This window comes from Spermophilus citellus (assembly GCF_964194105.1).
Source record: "Spermophilus citellus genome assembly, chromosome: 3".
In the NCBI taxonomy this organism is placed as follows: domain Eukaryota; kingdom Metazoa; phylum Chordata; class Mammalia; order Rodentia; family Sciuridae; genus Spermophilus; species Spermophilus citellus.
Genome location: NC_138184.1, coordinates 38,102,930 through 38,121,357, shown reverse-complemented (window position 1 = coordinate 38,121,357; position 18,428 = coordinate 38,102,930). Strand labels below are relative to the sequence as shown.

General features: G+C 41.9%; 1 protein-coding gene across 5 annotated transcripts in view; it reads left to right on the top strand.

Annotated features, from left to right (window-relative positions):
* The first annotated feature begins 9,336 nt into the window (after positions 1–9,336).
* NR1D2 (nuclear receptor subfamily 1 group D member 2) overlaps positions 9,337–18,428 on the top strand; it is a 30,311-nt gene continuing 21,219 nt past the window's right edge. For 2 of the 5 annotated variants that reach the window (XR_014021155.1, XM_081287067.1), the window contains exon 1: positions 9,340–9,674. Coding sequence is in view for 3 of the 5 variants with exons in the window: in XM_081287067.1 (XP_081143193.1) it covers positions 9,659–9,674 (16 nt within the window). In the remaining 2 variants the exon portion in view is untranslated. Of the gene's footprint in view, positions 9,675–18,428 lie in introns of all 5 variants that reach the window. The other 3 variants (XM_081287066.1, XM_081287068.1, XR_014021154.1) reach the window with 3 other exon arrangements.

Genomic DNA, 18,428 nt, shown 5'->3' with positions numbered 1-18,428 from the left:
CCTCACAACCTCTTATATGTAATTTTGTTTAGCAATGAGGGTCTCCCTTCATTTCCATGCAATTTCCCTTTTCTCTCCCTTTCCCTCCCATCTCAAGTCTCTGATTAATGTTAATCTTTTCTTCTTACTCTTTCTCCCTGCTCTGTTCATAGTTGCTCTCATTATATCAAAGAAGACATTTGGTATTTGTTCTGGCCTCAAACTTGAAATCCTCCCTCCTTGGAGTACAGGCATGTGCCACCTGGCTGGCCTGACTGAAATTTAAATGGTTATCCTATTCTTACTACTATTAAAATGTTTTATTTTTTTGTGCACAGCCAAAAAAGAAGGGTGTAAGCATTGGAAACAAATTCATCTTCTAGAATGTAGCTATAAAAATCTATAGATAATTAGTAAAGGCTTACTGGTAATAAGCACAGCAGAAGAGTTTATTATGAGCATAGCAGGTTTCTCCTAGAGTCTATAGGTAGAAATGCATCCAGGCCTGGAGGAGGAAATAGAATCAGAACCCCAGGCAATGTGCTTTCCATTTTTTTGCATTTAGAATTATTTTGTGTGTGTGTGGTCCTGGGGATTGAACACAGGAGTGCTTTACCATTGAGTCTCATCTGCAGTACTTTTTATTTTAATTTTTATACAAGTTCTTTCAAAATTGCTGAGGGCCTCACTAATTTGCTGAGGCTGGACTCGAACTTTCCATCTTCGTGTCTCAGCCTCCTGAATTGCTGGAATTACAGGCATGTGTTACCATGCCGGGCTTGTATTTAGAATTTTATTCTGTTATGTTACAGGGCAGAAATCCTGGTCACTTGGAGACATGATGTGGAAAGTCTGGAGGAATGCAATCATTAATCTTTTCTTGAATTGCGCTGGGCCTGTATTCCTGGAATATCTATTATCTGGTTCTTGGGACTGACCAAATTGCCGGTTCAATTTCCAAGCTGGCAATCTCTAACTTGGGTGCATCAGAATTACCCTGGAGGACTTGTGAAATACAAATTGCTGGGCCCATCCCAGGAGTTGTCTGATTCATTAGATCTTCGTGGAGCTGCAAGGTGGAACTTCTACCAAGTTCCCAGATGCTGCCGATTCAGCAACCACACTTGAGACCATTGGTCTAGGTTAATTTCCCAGCAGAGGAAGGACAAAGGACACTGGGAAGAATTAACCAGCTGATGACAGTTGCTGATAAGCTGAAGTAGAGGAATGAGGAATTGATTGCTGAAAAGGAACTCACCTGTGTCTTAAGCTCCTTCTGAATGTTGGTGATAATTTGTGATAAAAAACTTAATGGCAATTATCATGAATACAAGCAATAATAAATGTTGGTGAGGATGTGGAGAAAAAGGTACACTCATACATTGCTGGTGAGACTGCAAATTGGTGCAACAATTTGGAAAGCAGTATGGAGATACTTCAGAAAACTTGGAATGGAACTACCATTTGATCGAGCTATCCCACTCCTCCGTATATACCCAAAGGACTTAAAATCAGCAGATAGTAACATAGCCACGTTAATGTTTATAGCAGCTCAATTCACAATAGCTAAACTATGGAACCAACCTAGATGCCCTTCAATAGATGAATGGATAAAGTAAATGTGATACATATACACCATGGAATATTACTCAGCTTTAAAGAAGAATGAAATTATGGCATTTGCAAGCAGAGGATGGAATTAGAGAATATCATGCTAAGTGAAATAAGCCAATCCCAAGAAACCAAAAGCCAAATGTTTTCTCTGATAAGCTGATCCACAGTGGGGATGGGGGTAGGGAAGATTGAAGGAACTTTGGATTGTGCAGAGGGGAGTGAGGGGAGGGGTGGGGCCGTGGGGATGGGAAAGACAGTAGAATGAGACAGACATTATTACCCTATATACATGTACTGGTGTGACTCTGCACCGTGTATAGCCAGAGGAGGGAGAAGTTGTGCTCCATTTGTGTACAATGTGTCAAAATGCATTCTGCTGACACATATAACTAATTAGAACAAATTAAAAAGAAAAACAAGGCTTAAGACAACAGGGCATGGTGGCACACTCCTGTACTCCCTGAGAGTAGAGAGGCTAAGGCAGAAGAATCACAAAGTTTGAGGCCAGCTTAGCCATTTAACAAGCCCCCTCAGCAACTTAGTGAGACCCTGTCTCAAAATAAAAATGGAAAAAAGTACTGGGAATAGAGCCTGGTGTTAAACCTCATCCCAAGTTAAATTTCCAGTACCAAAAAAAAAAAAAAAAAAAAAAACAGAAAAAAGAAAAAAAATTAAGAGAATAATCAGGGGGGTGAGGTGGTGGTGGCTCAATGGTAGAGAGCTTTCCTAGCATGTGTGAGGCACTGGGTTGCATTCTCAGCACCACATATAAATAAATAAAATAAAGGTCCATTGACAACTAAAAAAAATTAAAAAAAGAGTTCATTACACTATATCAGGATAAGTTATACTCATAGGATGAATTCTCAATTAGATAGGTTTTCAAAATAATAAATAGGAACATGGGAAAATTAGGAGTTGAGAAAGTCAGCAATGTGTACAGTTCCTTTAGCTCAGCAGTATGCCCTGTTGTTAGAGCTAGTTTTGTGTTTGGTGTTAATTTTTGTTTTTGTTTTTGTTTTGTTCATCACTCTGGGGAGTGGGTGCAGGGTAAGGAATTTCAGAATTTTTTTTTTAACTGTGATAGAGAATATTGAAGATGATCTGGCATTCCTTGTAATATGTTTATTTAATGAACTCTCTTATTTATTAATTTTTCAAATTTCTGTTTAGGATGTTATTAAATCAACAGAGCACTTAAACAATTTGGCCAGTTTCTGAATGGCAGTAGGTATTTTTCTACTGTATTTAATGAGGCATCTCACCCAAATGGTTTCTGTTGTCTTGGATTTTTATGCAATGTTGTACAGACTGCACACATTACATGTGGACAGAACACTTTTTCCTACTAGATTCTTATCCGAATGAATAGTCCCATTCCAAATCATAAGATATTGAGATTGGATAATAAATGACTCCGAATCGACAAAAGACTGAGTCTGTATCTGAAATGTCACTGCTGGCCTTTAGTTCCACAGAAAGAAGGAGTACCTCAAAAATAGAATGGAGGGGCTGGGGATGTGGCTCAGTGCTAGAGTGCTTGCCTAGCATGCATGAGACTGTGGGTTTGATCCCTAGCACTGAAAAAATAAGTAGATAAAAATGTAATGGAACCCTCTTGTGGAGTGGGGAGTGGAGGCCTTTCTAGGTATCCACTTCTTCTTCTCTGACTCTTGTTCCTTTCTCTGTAGCATCCTTCCTCCTTATATTCTTAGGGAATATTGCCAGATGGAGGGAGTGAAAGTGCTTACCTTGAGAAGTACAGCCTCTTTTTTTTTTTTTTAAAAAAACTCTTTTTTCTTAATATTTATTTTTTAGGTGTAGATGGACACAACACAATGCCTTTATTTTTATGCAGTGCTGAGGATCAAACCCGTGTCCCGCCTGTGCTAGGCGAGCATGCTACCACTGAGCCACAATCCCAGCCCCAGAGAAGTACAACCTCTTAAAGCTTTAACACTGCAGGGTGGTCCTCACGTCAAGGTGGACTGCATATTTGTATAAATCTTCAAAATTGTCTTCTGTTGGAACAGTGACAGCTTCAAGAATATATTCTGTCTCACATGGTAGTCAAAATATAACCTTGGCATTCCTTTTATGGAAGAGGACTATAATCCTTATGCTTTAAATCCGGGTGTGCTTGTGAATTCCGTTTAACCAATAATGTGACAAATAGATACTGCGTCACTTTGGAGGCTTGATTAGAAAAGGTGATGTAACTTCTGCCTAGTCCCCTGGCTACTTGTGCTGGAGCCCTGAGCTGCTCTGAAAGCATTCTGACTGCTCTGAAGGATTTGAGAGGAAGCCCAAAGTAGCCCCCAATTTAAAGTTCTTGTGGAGAAGCCCTGCAAGTTGCCAAAGAGAAGAGAGAAATGCCCTGCGGGTACCTAGCTGCTTCCGCCCCTGCTGCTCCAGCTCCACCTACTGATTGCTGGGAGACCCTGAGTCAGAAATGTCCAGCCAGGAACTCTCAAGATTCCTGACCCACAAAAATCACTGGGTAGTAAAGCGATTACTACTATTTCCTCCTCTTTCTCCCAATGCCCCTAATGCTGGGGATCAAATCCAAAGCCTCCTGTGTATGCCAGGCAGGTGCTTCACTACTGAGCTACATCCCCAGCCCTGATGGTTGTTACTTTAAACCACTAAGTTTATGGAGTGATTTGTGGTACTGCTGTAGTTACTGGAACATTTCCTAAAATAAGTGAGAATGAGTGAAAGCAATTGTATCAATGAAGTTTCCTTAGTTACAAATAGGAGAAACTGACTCTGACTAACGAAGCAGATTTATATGGTAAACTGACAGATTTAGAAGAGGGAGAGGTGGTACATGCCTGTAATTCCAGCAGCTGGGGAGGCTGAGGCAGGAGGATTGAGAGTTCAAAGCCAGCCTTAGCAACTCAGCGAGGACCTCAGAGAGACCCTGTCTCAAAATTTAAAAAAGGCCAGGGATGTGGCTTAGAGGTAAAGCACAAGTGGGGTCAATCTCCAGTACAAAAAAAAAAAAAAAAAAAAAAAAAAAAAGGAAGAGGAATTGAAGAGAGGAAGAGAAAATAAGTCTGTAAATCTGAAACAGCTGTCACCAGCTACATGTGGCTACTGATGCTTGAAATAGGGCTACCATAACTGAGGGACAAAAGTTTACTTTTTATTTGTGAATAACTTAAAATTAAATTTAAAACCGATAACTCGTAGACTACTTTTCCATTAAACACTCTGTTCTGATAGGACTCTTCTTCACTCTAACCATTGCATTTCAGAAGATATCATTTTTGCATGGTGGTGTGTGTGTGTGTGGGGGGGTGTAAAGTTTGTAGTATTGTCCATAAATATTTCATGGATCTTGTTGGTGTTAATGGATTGATTCAGACTGAATGGATTTTTTTTCTATGAGCAGATGTAATATTGGAATGTGTTTATTTGAATATTTTATGAAGACATAAAACAAGAAGGCATGATTTACATAGTAATTCGTTCGTAACTCATAACTGGTAATTAAATTGAAACATTTATTACTTAGTTATGACAGTTTTTCTAATTAAAAATAAGAATAGATAAAATTTTGAATTTAAAATAAAGGCATATGATTGATGAAGAATTTGGGTGCTATATAGAAGCTGCTATAATGATCAGAACAGTAAAGAAAAAGGGAACCTGAAGAAGATAAGCCACAAATGTCACTAGGAATAGCAACTACAATTTCAGATGGCAGAGGAAATGGCCAAAGTTGTTTGTCAACTTGTGATGTTGTTAGTGCTCTGAGATTTATGGTTGTGAATTCTTCTTTTTAGGGGTGGGGGTAACAGGGGATTGAACTTAGGGGCACTTGACCACTGAGCCACATCCCCAGACCTATTTTGTATTTTATTTAGAGATAGAGTCTCACTGAGTAGCTTAGCTACGTTGCTGAAGCTGCCTTTGAACTCTTGATCCTCTTGCCTTAGCCTCCTAAACTGCTGAGATACAGGCATGTGCCACTGTACCCGGGGGTTGTGAATTCTTGTGTATTAAACATTTCTGTTTTTGTTTTCAGTAATTATTGATTCATGTTGCTCTTACACACACACACACACAAAAAAAACACTTTATGCTTTTCAATAATTCTAACAGTGTAGAGGAGTTCTGAGGTCAAAATGTTTGAGAACTGCTGATCTAGGGCACAGAAAAGGTAAAGTTTAAGTGGAATGTTGTGGCATTATGAACTAGCAGGATTCACTGGAACATTGAAAAAAATAAGGACTTTTAAAATGAGAAACTGGCCTCATGTTTAAGGAAATCCCATCTCCCTTTTTTACTTTCTTTCCCCCCCAATATTCTTCCTTCATCAAGGTTTTCTTATTGTACTGACCCATTGTACTTGAGTTTGGAGCTAGAAGACTCTAATTTAGGGTTTTCCCTCCTTTATCCACATTCAGATTGTCCTGTCTTGAGTTGCATTTTACAGGACCTTGTTAGTTGAATGTAAAGGCCAATGGAGACAGTTTTCAAGGAAATAATTTGCAGATTATTGTTTGAAGACATAGTCACTTCATTCCACAGTTATTTTGGTCTGAGGAATGAGGAAGATGGATGGAGTAGGAGCCTTCCATGCACAGTTTGAAAATCTTAACAGAGCGAGCCTGAGACAATGCAGAATTAATAAATGATGCTCCTTGGAATGACAACAGCAAAAGGCAATTTCCACTGCAGCACTCTGGGGCCAATCCAGTCTGGTTGTCACTCAGCCTTCTCCTCTGGTACTGAAGAGCCCACCAGTTTCCAGGGGCCAGTGGTGTGACTGGCCACTGACCTGGGTCATAGCTCTATATCCTCTGATGATTATTTGAAAAGCCTCACAAGAAGGCAGTTTTTAAAGATCCTGAGACTCGTAGACACATTTTAGTTTACAGACATTATTATAGAAGTTCTTTTCAAATTTATCTGGTGATAACTACACACACACATACACACACACATATACATATATATTCCAATCAGTTTTTTATTCTGTCAATTTGAAATATAAACAGATAATCAATAGTGAGTAGACATATGAGGAAAATTTATTTTTTAGAAATAGAAACAAATAAAAAAGTAAGTATATAGGACATAATAAAAATACAGTGATAATTCTTTAAATATACAAATATCATTAATATCCTTAAGAAAATAACCAAATATGTTGCATCTGTGGAACAAAGAAGTATCAGACCATAAACTGGTTCATAGACATTAAAAATAGGGTAGCAGAAACAAAATACTGACAGAAAATAAATTTTTTAAAATACCAGAGAATAAAGCAAACAAATGAAAAAAAGATAAAATGAATAAAAATTTAAAACTGGGCCAAATAATGTTCCAGAAAGAGAGAATCAAGGAAATTAACATAGATATGATTTATGAAAAATATTCAAACAGAAGGCCAGTAGCTTCCAGACTGAAGTTTCTCAAAGGGTGCCCAGCAAAGGGGATGAGGATAAAACAATATATTTTTAAAAGGCTATTTTTAGAGCAGTTCTTAGTTCAGAGCAAAACTGAATGGAAAGTAGAGTTCCAGTGTATCTCTTGTCCCCATAAATGCACAACTTCCCCTACTACCAGCATCTTGCCCCACAGTGGTACATTTGTTACCATCATTGAATCTACATAGACACATCACCCAAAGCCCTTAATTAACATTCAGGCTTCACTCTTGGCGTTGTGTACTTTATGGGTTTTGATTAATACATAAACACAAGTATTTACCATTATAATATTTTACAGAATAATTTCTGTGCCCCTATAATCCTCTGTGCTCTGTATATTCATCCCTTCCTCCCTTCAATATCACTTGGCAACTGCTGATTTTTTTTTCTTTTTTTGGGGCGTGCTGATGATTGAATCCTGGGGCTCTTACTACTGAGCTACATTCACCAGTCCTTTTTTATTTTGAGACAGGCTCCTGCCAAGTTGCTGAGGCTGGCCCTGAACTTGGGATCCTCCTGCCTCATCCTCCTCTGTTGCTGGGAATTAAAGGCGATTGCCCAGCTCACTGATTTTTTTTTTCCTGTATCACCATACTTTTGCCTTTTCCAGAAAGTCATGTAGTTGGGATCTCATAGTTTATATCAATTTCAGAGTGGTGGTGTCATCTTTCATGACTTCATTTCTGCCTTCTACATAGTTCGTATTAACCTCATTTTTACCTGTGGAGAAGTAGATGATGACTGATACATAAAAGGAAAAAGCAAGCTACAAAGTGTAACCTGGGAAACTCATCCACATCACATGGGGGTGATAAAGCCCTGAGGGAAGGAAGAAATGAGGAATATTGTGGCCAGGGAACTGTGTTTAGAGAGGGCTTGGAGAGCATCTTTGAAATAGGAGTAAGGCCCAGATCCTGGGCAGTGCTATGCAGGTTAAGAAAAGGCTTTTCTTTCAAGTGTACAGGAAGCCATCAGAGAGTTTGAAGCAGAGTAATCAGAATTCATTTACATTTTAAAAATAACACACAGACTGCTGGGAAGAAGAGACTGTAGGTGGACCCAGAAGCAATCTGGGGGTTAAATAACTATTGCAGTAGTGGAAGCAAAAGATGATGGTGGTTTGCTCTAGAGTAAGAGCAAAGACACTGGTGAGAAGCACAGGGACTGGAGACACTTTGAAGGTTAAAGATTTGTTAATGGATTGAATGGCAGGGAGACAGAATAGAGTAACTTAACTTGCTGCATTCAAGAGCAGGCAGATATATATACCAAAATAGTAAAGACTGATATGGTGAAGGAACTTCTGCGTTGGGGGCTGGGAGGAAGTGGGGGAGGAAGAGTGTTGTACATATAAATGTCTTTCATATGATGTGTTCCTCAACATTATACACCGAAAAATTTCAAAGAGCAAATTGAAAGAATTTTACAACGAATACCCACAAAACCCACCTTCTAAATTTTACACTTTACTATCCATCTGTATATGCCTCTATCAGCCTTACTTTTGGAGTACATTTAAATTGCAGACTTCAATGCATTTCCTTCTAAATTCACATCAGCAAGAATCTAATCTGTTTTCATTTTTCTTTTGATCTAAAATTTACATACAAGGTGAAATGCACAAATCTTAAGTGCATACTGGCTGAGTTCTGACAATGCATACACCTGTCCACGCCTTAAACTGAAATGCAAGGGGGCATAATTGAACCGGCTGTTGGATGTGGGAATCTGGCGCTGGGAGGAGAGGTTTCTGTTTGAAATGTAAGTTTTGGAATCATCAAAACACAGGTTTATTTATGAGACTGGATGAAAATATTCAGGTGTATAGAGGGAAGAGAAGGTCTCTGTCCACAGAGCCCAGCATTTAAGAGGCCGGATGGAAGAGCGGGAACCAGAGAATTGGAGGTCAGTGGTTGGACCAGCCTGAAGAAGCTGGTCCAGCCTGGGGTCCTGGAAAGCACTTCTGCTTGACGTGTAGGGCGGTCCTCGTAACCTTCGGGGTGGTTGGAGGAGTCCAGAGATGGCAAGGGTGGGGTATAGTTCTGGGGAGCAGAGTGCAGGGAGCTCCCGGCGCAAGGCCGGAAGGTCAGCCAGGAGGAGCGACAGGGAAGAGGGGGCGCAAGAGGAATGGTGAGGAGGGAAATTGGAAAAAGGAGGTGGAAGGAGTGGAAAAGAAAAGGGAGGAGGCAGGGCAGGGGAGCGGGGGAAGGGGAGGGGGGGACCCGAGCCCGGCGGAGGCGCGGGCAGGGGCGGAGTCGCCGCTGCGGCCGGCCGAGGGGCGGGCGGAGGGAGGGGGTGTGTGCGCGGGTCACATGGTCGCAGCTGCCCTCCCTATCAGCCGCCCTCACCGCCGCGGTGCGCTGGCTGCAGGAAGCCGCCGCGCCGCCGCTTTTGTTGTCAGGGACCCCGGGAGGAGCGCCGCTCGCCGGCCGTCGCCACCCTCTCCCTGCAGCCCGCTCTTCAGCGGCGGGGCCTGGGTCCCGGGCGCCCCGCCGGCCCTGCCCATGAGGGGGCCCCGCGACTACCGCCGTCTCCAGCCTGGGGCGGCGCGGCGCTGAGCGGCGGCGGCGCTGCCCCCTCTGCGGGAAGCGGGAGGCCTGGGCCCCCTCCCCGAGGGCACCATGGAGGTGAATGCGGGTAAGAGCTGGACTGCGGCAGGGTACGGCGGAGGGGTCCAGTGTGCATTTTGGGGGGCGGAGGCGGGGGGTGTCCGCAGGGCCGGCGGGGTGGGCTGCCGCGCGCCGCGTGTCTGCCTCGGGCTCGGTTCCTGTCGCCCCACGGGCTGCCCCGCGTTGGCCCTCCCGACACCCCGCAACGCCGCAGCGCGGCCCGGTGGCGCCCGACCCGGCCCCCCCCTCACATGGCCCGGCCGCGCGAGCCACGTGCGCGCTGTGTTTACGTTCGGCGGCGCGCGGGCGCCGGTTGGCTGGGCGGGCGCGTGACGCGGCATTACATAATGGGCGCTGAGGCGGCGGTGGCGGGCGGGGACACGTGAGGCCGCTCGGCTCTGTGACCCACATTCCCCGGGGCCGCAGGGACACGTGGGGGCGGGTGCGCGCGCGCGCGCGCCGGCTGGGAACGCCGCAGCCTCCCGGGAGGCCCCGCCCCTTTGGAACCCTCCGGGCTGTGACGTGGCCGCGATTCCCTCCTCCCCCGCGGGGTTGCACACTGCGGAGGAGGCTGCGCGTGCGCGTCCGCGGAACTCCGCGGCGGGGCGCCCCCGAGGAGGACTCCCGCGCCGCAGTGCGCGGGCCGACGCCCGCACGGCCGCTAGGTGACCCCGACCCCGAATCCTGACTGGACCGGCGCTTGGGGATGTTGCTGCAGCTACCCTTGCGGAGCCGGAGGAAGGACTGCAGGGCGAGGCGAAGCGAGTGCCTCTAAGAAAGCGTGCGCTTCCCCTTGGAGATCCTCGCTGGAGCATTGAACCGCTGAGATCCTGAACAACGACACAGAGACCCGCAAGCACTTGCCGTGGGGATGCCCCCCTGATGTAGATTAAAAAAAAAAAGTTTAGGACGACCTGCCTTTTTAAGCCCATTGTCTTAAAAACTGCTTAAAAGTCCCCTTGCATTGGAATTTTACTGCAAAGTGCCATACTAGGAACTATGGTCAGAATGACTCAGGTCATCATAGGTGACTCTGAGACCTTATGGAAAACCAGTCCTTGTTCTATTTTTTTGTTTTACTAGGAAAGGAACCCAAGGGTTCACGCATGTTAGGCAAGCACTTCACCACTGAGTTATATCCCCAGCCATTATTTATTTATGTTTGGTGGTGCTGGGGATTGAACCCAGGGCCTTGTGCATGTGAGGCAAGCACTCTACCAACTGAGCTATATCCCCAGCCCCTCATTCTTTATTTAAATTAAAAAAAATTACAGGTTGCTCACCTTACTTGAACCCAGTTAAGTTGCCACAGAATAATACAGCACTCCTTGTCCTCCTTTAGTCTGCCCCGGACAAATGATGGCCCTTATATCTGAAGCAAATGAAATTACAACAACAGCCAGTTTGTTTAAAAATTTCTTGAGTTTTATGCACCTCTAAAAATCATACTTTGATAATAAGCATATTGTAAATATTTTACTAACAATAACAATAAAGTCGTTGTCTGATTGTGTGTTAATTACCTATAGTCCTGCTTAGTCTTTGAGGGTATTTAAAAACATTCAGTAATTATGGAATTAAATTTTTAAATGATAGATATTTAAAAGTTATCAGGTTCACTTTCTTCTAACCCAGCCTTTAGTATTAATTCTTCAGATTTTGCAACCTTTAGGGAGTGTTGGCTTACCTGGTGGAAGTTTTCTCTGGTTTGAACTTTCCTGAAACATGTCTGATTTTCATGTTGACTTTTAGAGATAACCAATAAAAATCTGCCGGATAGACTTGACAGCTCCTTCCCCCCAATCTTTTCAATTCTTCCACATGTAGTTCTCATCCCTTGGTCCTTGCTTCGTGCCTTTTTTTCTTTTTTTTTAAATTTTCCCTGACCACTCATCCTTCTTGCCCTTTGGGATGTAGCATCCAGAAGTAAATAGGTTCCTGTGGAAGTGGTTGGACAATTACCAAGTTCCAAGTTACCTTCTTTGTTTTGGAACCTGCTGCAGATGAATTATCTGGCAGGCTTAGTTTTTTTGGCATATTGCTTTGCTGACTCACAGTAATCTTGCCACCATCATCTAGAACCTTTTTCACTTAACTGTTTTGAAGTTAGACTTCAAAATAGTGCAGATAATTGCTTGACCTGAAGTGTAGGAATTTTCACTTACCTTCTAAAATTTTCTGTTATTTATTTGGTCCCAGGTTCAAGGCTGACAAGCTTTTAGCCAGTATATTAACAATTTGTGCCATCTGTCAAAGGGAGTTTTGATAAGAATTCCCTTTAACTTCCTTCAGATTGTAAATATTGACCAGGGTGTGGCTAATTTCAGTGCTGTGAGGCATACCTCTGGCTCTTCTCTCTAGGATTGGTATATACATTGATACAGTCAATCAGTGATTGTTTCATCTTACTGTCTGTAATTCATGACCCACTGCATCTCTGCTCTCCCCTAGTTAAGGATGCGAAATAGATAAGTGAGAAGTTGTATAGAGATATTGACTATATACTTTTGTCACAGTAGGATTGTGATTGAGTATACTGAAATGTGTAAAGTAAAAGATGACTCACTACACATCCTTCATAACCATGGCTATAATTCATATTTTTAAAATGGAAGATATTCCCACAGTTTATTATGTTTACAAATCTGTATTCTATGTTTTTCCAGTCTTGGGGAAAAAATCAGAGGGACAAAGCTCAAAGAAATCTTCACAAAGAGAGAAATAGCAAAATAATAGGAACAATCAGAAGTGAAGTAGGAAGTTGCTTGGCTAGTTAGTGGGTTTAAGGGATTCAGAAAGTTAGTATGGAAATAAGCTACAGAGAAAACACCTGGATTCAAATGACATTAAAAAGTGAAGGAAGGAAAGGAAAAGGGGGTCTAGATTTGTTTGAGCTGTTCTCATTGAGCTCTTCCAATATGATAATGGCAAAATAACAGCACTATCTGTTGATCTCAGACTGTGTGTCAGATCCACTATATATATATTCCCTCACATTCCATGAAGGAAGGTACCGTTGTCAACATATTAAAGGTGAGGGCCTAAGAAAATTGAAGCTAAATAACTTAGCATAGCAGTAGAGTAAGAATTTGAACCCAAAAGTCCACTAGGATTGCTCAGAATACTATGATGCCATCAAAGATGTTAGCTTACATAACATTTGAAAATGTATGCACAAGTTGGTGGTTCTGTGTTCTTGGGCTTGAAGGAAATACTGTAAGGATCCATTTGAATTGCAGTGTTGTGATGTCATAGCTGGTTAAAAAGGCGGCCATGTGCACAGCCTCCTTATATCCACATAGGTCTCTTTTTTTTTTTTAACCTTGTTGCTAGTTAAGCTGGCTTTTTCCCCCCTCCCAGACGCAAGATTCCACCTTGGCCTTCCTTTTCCAGCAATTTGCATGGAGATGAAAGTGCTGCTGATTTTACATTTTTTTGTCACCCCATTTAAGAATGAGTCCTAGTGATACATCATTTAATTTCTAAGTTCTTTAAGACCCCACTTTGACTTTGTCACCTTTGCTGTGTTTGCCCCTCCTGATCTCTGCCCTCTTTATGCTCTGTGTGATCCTCAGCATTTCAGTCATTTGTATGAAATGTTGCTCACATTTCCATGTGCGTTTACCTGGTGGTTCTCTGAGACTTTGTAGGGAAGGGACTGTGCTGTACTCTGGAGTCCAGACACCCAGGACCCAGAAGTTTGGTGCTTCTATTAGATCTACCCTATGGTGCTGTGAGGGGGGAATTATTTATAGCCCGCTTTTAGGATGAGAAAATTGAAATTTCTCAGTGGTAAAACTGTTTTATTCTAAGTCATAAGGCAAAAAAAGTATAGTCGTGACTTGACATCCAGCATACTTGCCAGGAGGGTGGGCAGGCCTGGAAAGGGGAAAGAAAACACCAGTGTGTGCAGGAGCAGTGCTTTCCAGCAGTGCAGATTGGATATTGACTTCTGGCTTGTCTGCAGTTGACCACTGGGTAAGCCCTAGCCTGGGAACCTGGCCCAATGCCAGGGTCCCTTTCAACTAAAAATAGAGAAGACTCTGCCTCAGCTAATTTTAGCTCAAGGCCTCTAAGAAGTACATTCAGCCTGCTTCCGGAGGGGTTGGGACTTGCTGGTTTGGGGATTTTACCTTTCTTGCTTTATCATCAAAAACTGTGCAAAAAAGCACTTGAATAATAATCCCTTTTATGAGCACCATTTCATTGTGTAATAACTCTGGCAGATGGTTCCATTTTATGGACAGTGACTCAGGTTTAGAGAGATTGAAAGTAGCTTGCTTGCTCAGGTGTTCTCAGTAAGATGTGGTAGTCTGTGGTAGTCTGATCACATAGCCTCCGCTGTCAGCTCTGGCCCTGCCACAGAGTAGCTATATTGCTTAACCATTCTGAGCTGCATTGCTCATCTATAACATGGGTTAAAGGAAGTTGGTTCACAGGACTCTTAGAAGGATAATATGTGACATGAGATTGTGTCGTTTTATGCTTGGTGTCCTATAGGTACATGATGACTGTAGTTTTACTTCCCTTTCTTCATGGGTTGAGGAACTATTTGATGTGGTTCTTACCTTCTAGGAAATTAAATATAACCCCCAGGTTGGTAGATTGGTATGTAGTAGAAAGAATGGATGTTAAGACAACTGACTCAGCGTTGAATATTTTGTTGGGAGAATGCAGCTGCTTCTAGGTGAGTCATCTTAGATTGTGTCCCTGGTACAAATGCTTGAACTCCTCCAAGGTGGGAATGGCATCTTAATTGATAGTGGTAGCACAGTAACTTTTCTCAGGATTGATTTTGGAGCTTTTGTGAAGGAAGTTGGTTTTTGGGTAATTAATTACAACACTTTTTCTTAAAATTTTAATTTAATTTTTTACATAAATGGAATCATTTCTCTGGTTGTACATGATGTTGTAATTACAACACTTTCCATTGTTCATTTGTTGCTTTTTGACCAACTCTTAAGCCATCTGGATAGCTCTGCTTTCTAAAAGTTCATTTGGAAGCAGAGGTAGTTAGAAGACTTTGAACAAAAATGACTGATTCACAATGCTGGCCCTAGGAAAGTCTTATTTCAGGGAAAAAAATCACTTTCTCATCTTTCTTTCTACCTAAGGCTCTACTTTAGGAAAGACAAACAGCTGTGAGACATTCCTTAGGGAGTTTATTGAGGACTAAAAATGATGTTTTTTCTTTGTTTCCTGTACTAAGTGTAAAATAGGTAACAGCTAACACCTAGAATTCCTAACGTGAACTTCAAATCTCTAGAAGTTTTATAAAGACAGATGGCCCAGTAATGTGGCATTAGATAGACTTCCAGGTTAAAATGGTTTCTCTGAATTCACAGGGTATTGAAGATCTGGGGGCACTTGTGTCAAGCAGATGTCAGTTTTTACAACTGTGAGCCAATTTATGTTTGAATTTCCTGTAGCCATATTAAACTCCAGTTTACAAAATCTTATTAAAATGCATACTTCTTTTCCTCTCTTTTCGTGATACTGGGGATTTATGGGGATTGATCCCAAGGGCATTCTACTGGCAGAGCTACATCCCCAGCCCTTTTTATTTTTAGACAGGGTCTCATTAAGTTGCTGAGGCTGGCCTCAAATTTGGACTCCTGCCTCAGCCTCTCAAGTCACTGGGATTAAAGGGCTGTGCCACTCTGCCAGGCAAAAATGCATGTTTCTGAGGGTAACTTCTCGCCTTGGAAACATGGATTTTGAAAAAGCACCGGATAGCTTTGGTGATAAATATTTTACATAATTTCTCTTGGGGTGAATATAAGGCTGGGAAGATTTTTCTTTGTGTTTAGACTCTTAGGAGCTTTTAGATTTTAAAATCAGTGGTAGGTGAAAACTGTCCTTCGTCATTTCACTACAGCTGAAGTAATTGACTTGTGACGGTGTTCCACAAACTTCATTGCATATCAAAATCATTAAGAGAACATATTAACATTTCAGATATGCTAGAGCTGAGAAGAGGGGAACCTGAGAATTTACATTTTTGGCAGATTTCCAGGTGACAGCTGGTGCCCCAGGTCCAAGGACCACACTTTGAGAATGATTGGTTTGTAGTAGGGACCATATTAATTGTGAAGCTCTAGCTTCCCTTTGGGCAGGTGAAATCGGCAAGACAGCATGTGGAGAGTGGCTCTAACTGTAAGAAAAGCAGATTGACACCTTCTACCTCCACTCTTTTTTTTTTGGGGGGGGGATTATTACATAGAGAGTGGGAATGGAAAATTTCTTTTTTTTTAATTGGTTGTTCAAAACATTACAAAGCTCATGACATATCATCTTTCATACATTTGATTCAAGTGAGTTATGAACTCCCATTTTTACCCCAAATACAAATTGCAGAATCACATCAGTTACACATTCACAATTTTTACATAATGTCATATTAGTGACTGTTGTATTCTGCTGCCTTTCCTATCCCCTACTATCCCCCCTCCCATCCCCTCCCATCTTCCCTCTCTACCTCATCTGCTGTTGTTCAATTCTCTCCCTTGTTTCCTCCCCCCTTTCCCCTCACAACCTCTTATATGTAATTTTGTGTTACATTGAGGGTCTCCTACCATTTCCAAATGCTTTCCCTTCTCTCTCCCTTTCTCTCCCCCCACTCGTCTCTGTTTAATGTTAATCTTTTCCTCATGCTCTTCCTCCCTGTTCTGTTCTTAGTTGCTCTCTTTATATCAAAGAAGACATTTGGCATTTTTTTTTTAAGGATTGGCTAGCTTCGCTTAGCATAATCTGTTCTAATGCCATCCATTACCCTGAAAATTCTATGATTTTTTTCATTTTTTAGTGCTGTGCAATACTCCATTGTGTATAGATGCCACTTTTTTTAATTCATTCATCTATTGAAGGGCATCTAGGTTGGTTCCACAGTGTAGCTATTGTGAATTGTGTCGCTATAATCATTGATGTGGCCGTATCCCTATAGTACGCTCTTTTAAGATCCTCAGGGAATAGTCCAAGAAGGGCGATAGTTGGGTCAAATGGTGGATCCATTCCCAGCTTTCCCAGGAATCTCCAAACTGCTTTCCAAATTGGCCTCACCAATTTGCAGTCCCACCAGCAATGTACAAGTGTACCCTTTTCCCCACATCCTCGCCAACACTTATTGTTGTTTGACTTCCTAATGGCTGCCACTCTTACTGGAGTGAGATGTCTGCCTCCACTCTTGCTGGGCATGTACTGAGTGTGTATCATAATGAATGGGATTGTCCATATTATTTATGTTTTTGCCTTTAAAAGTGAAGTACAAGTGAAATTCAAATGAAGTTGAATTTACACATATTAAATCTGTGTGTGATAAGAAGCATTGTTTCTTGGCAGAGTAGGTGTCCTTCTTCTCTTCTGAATTGTACTCAGACCACTTGAGAGTGGTGGTTGTGTTTTTTTCCTCAGGGGTTTCCTAGACTGGATGTGTATATTGATGGCTAAATACATATATCATACCTAATTTCAGCATAATGGACTAAAAGTGGTTTTAAATTCCTCTGCTTGTTCTTTTCTTGTCTAAATTAAAATGTCTATCTATTCTTTGGAATTGTTTTGGCTTCAACTTTTGTTTTAGTTGTCAATGGATCTTTATTTTTATTTGTGTGTGTGTGTGTGTGTGTGTGTGTGTGTGTATATATATATATCTGAGAATTGAACCTAATGCCTCACACATGCTAGGCAAGCACTCTAGTACTGTGCTACATCCCCAGCCCTTGGCCTCTATTTTTGCTGTGTGTGTGTGTGTGTGTGTGTGTGTGTTTGTGTATGTGTGAGAGAGGGAGAATGACTGGTAAATCATGGCTTCTCATCTGGGGGAAAAAAAAGAATGGGGAGTCATTTCTCTTTAGCAGAGGATATTTTTTATTTCAGGATGAATTCTCAAATTGCATTTGTTACTTGGGAAAGGTGCAGAGTTCTCCTTTCTGCTCTATATAGACATTAAGACTGTTGTCAGGAAGCGGGTATTTTGTGTTACACTTGTGGCTTTCTGGTAATGTTTGTCACTGCTTAGGATTTGTCTGTTACTGGATGTGGGCTTTATAAAGGTGGAAAAATAGGTCTTAAAAACAATTTATGGCAGACTTATCTGTGAAGCATGTACAGAGAATTTACACTGTGCACCTGGTGCTCATGGTCTACTTGAGAAATAGATGGAAACAGGAAAACAGTAGTTTATATAAGATTTTAGGACAGTCATCAAAGAGATAATTAAACTTTCTATATGCTGCATACCAAAAAAGCCAATAAATATTTGTTGATGATGGAGGGAAGAAGAAAAGAAAATATGGTAGATCTTGGCAGGGAGGATGAGAATGACTTATTTTGCTTGGGATTTGGAAAAATACTATATTTGGCCTTGAGGTTACTCCTGCAACCTTTTATCTTTTTGAGAAGTTGAAAATTATACCCTGGGAATAATTTTATGGGCTCTGTCTTAACCTGGGAGGTTCAGGCCAGTTTTCAGAGGATTGTGGGGTTTACATTAGTGAACTGGTAAACTGCATTTTGAGAGTAGGTTTGTGAAGAGTGCATTAGCTGCAGCCTTACTATTCTCGTAGCCTGAGTTCTTCTTTCAAGCCTCTTTAACATGTACTATGAATAGTAAGTCAGAAGAACAAGTTGTGAGTCTGGATTCCTTAGGAGCTGCTCAGAGCCTGCAAATCCAGTGGCAGAATAATGGGGTGGAGGAGGGAGAGGACTAGGGATTAGTGGACAGTCATAGAGGTCTTCAGAGAGCATCAAAACAAAAGTTTGGGAGCAACAAACCTTTGGAAAT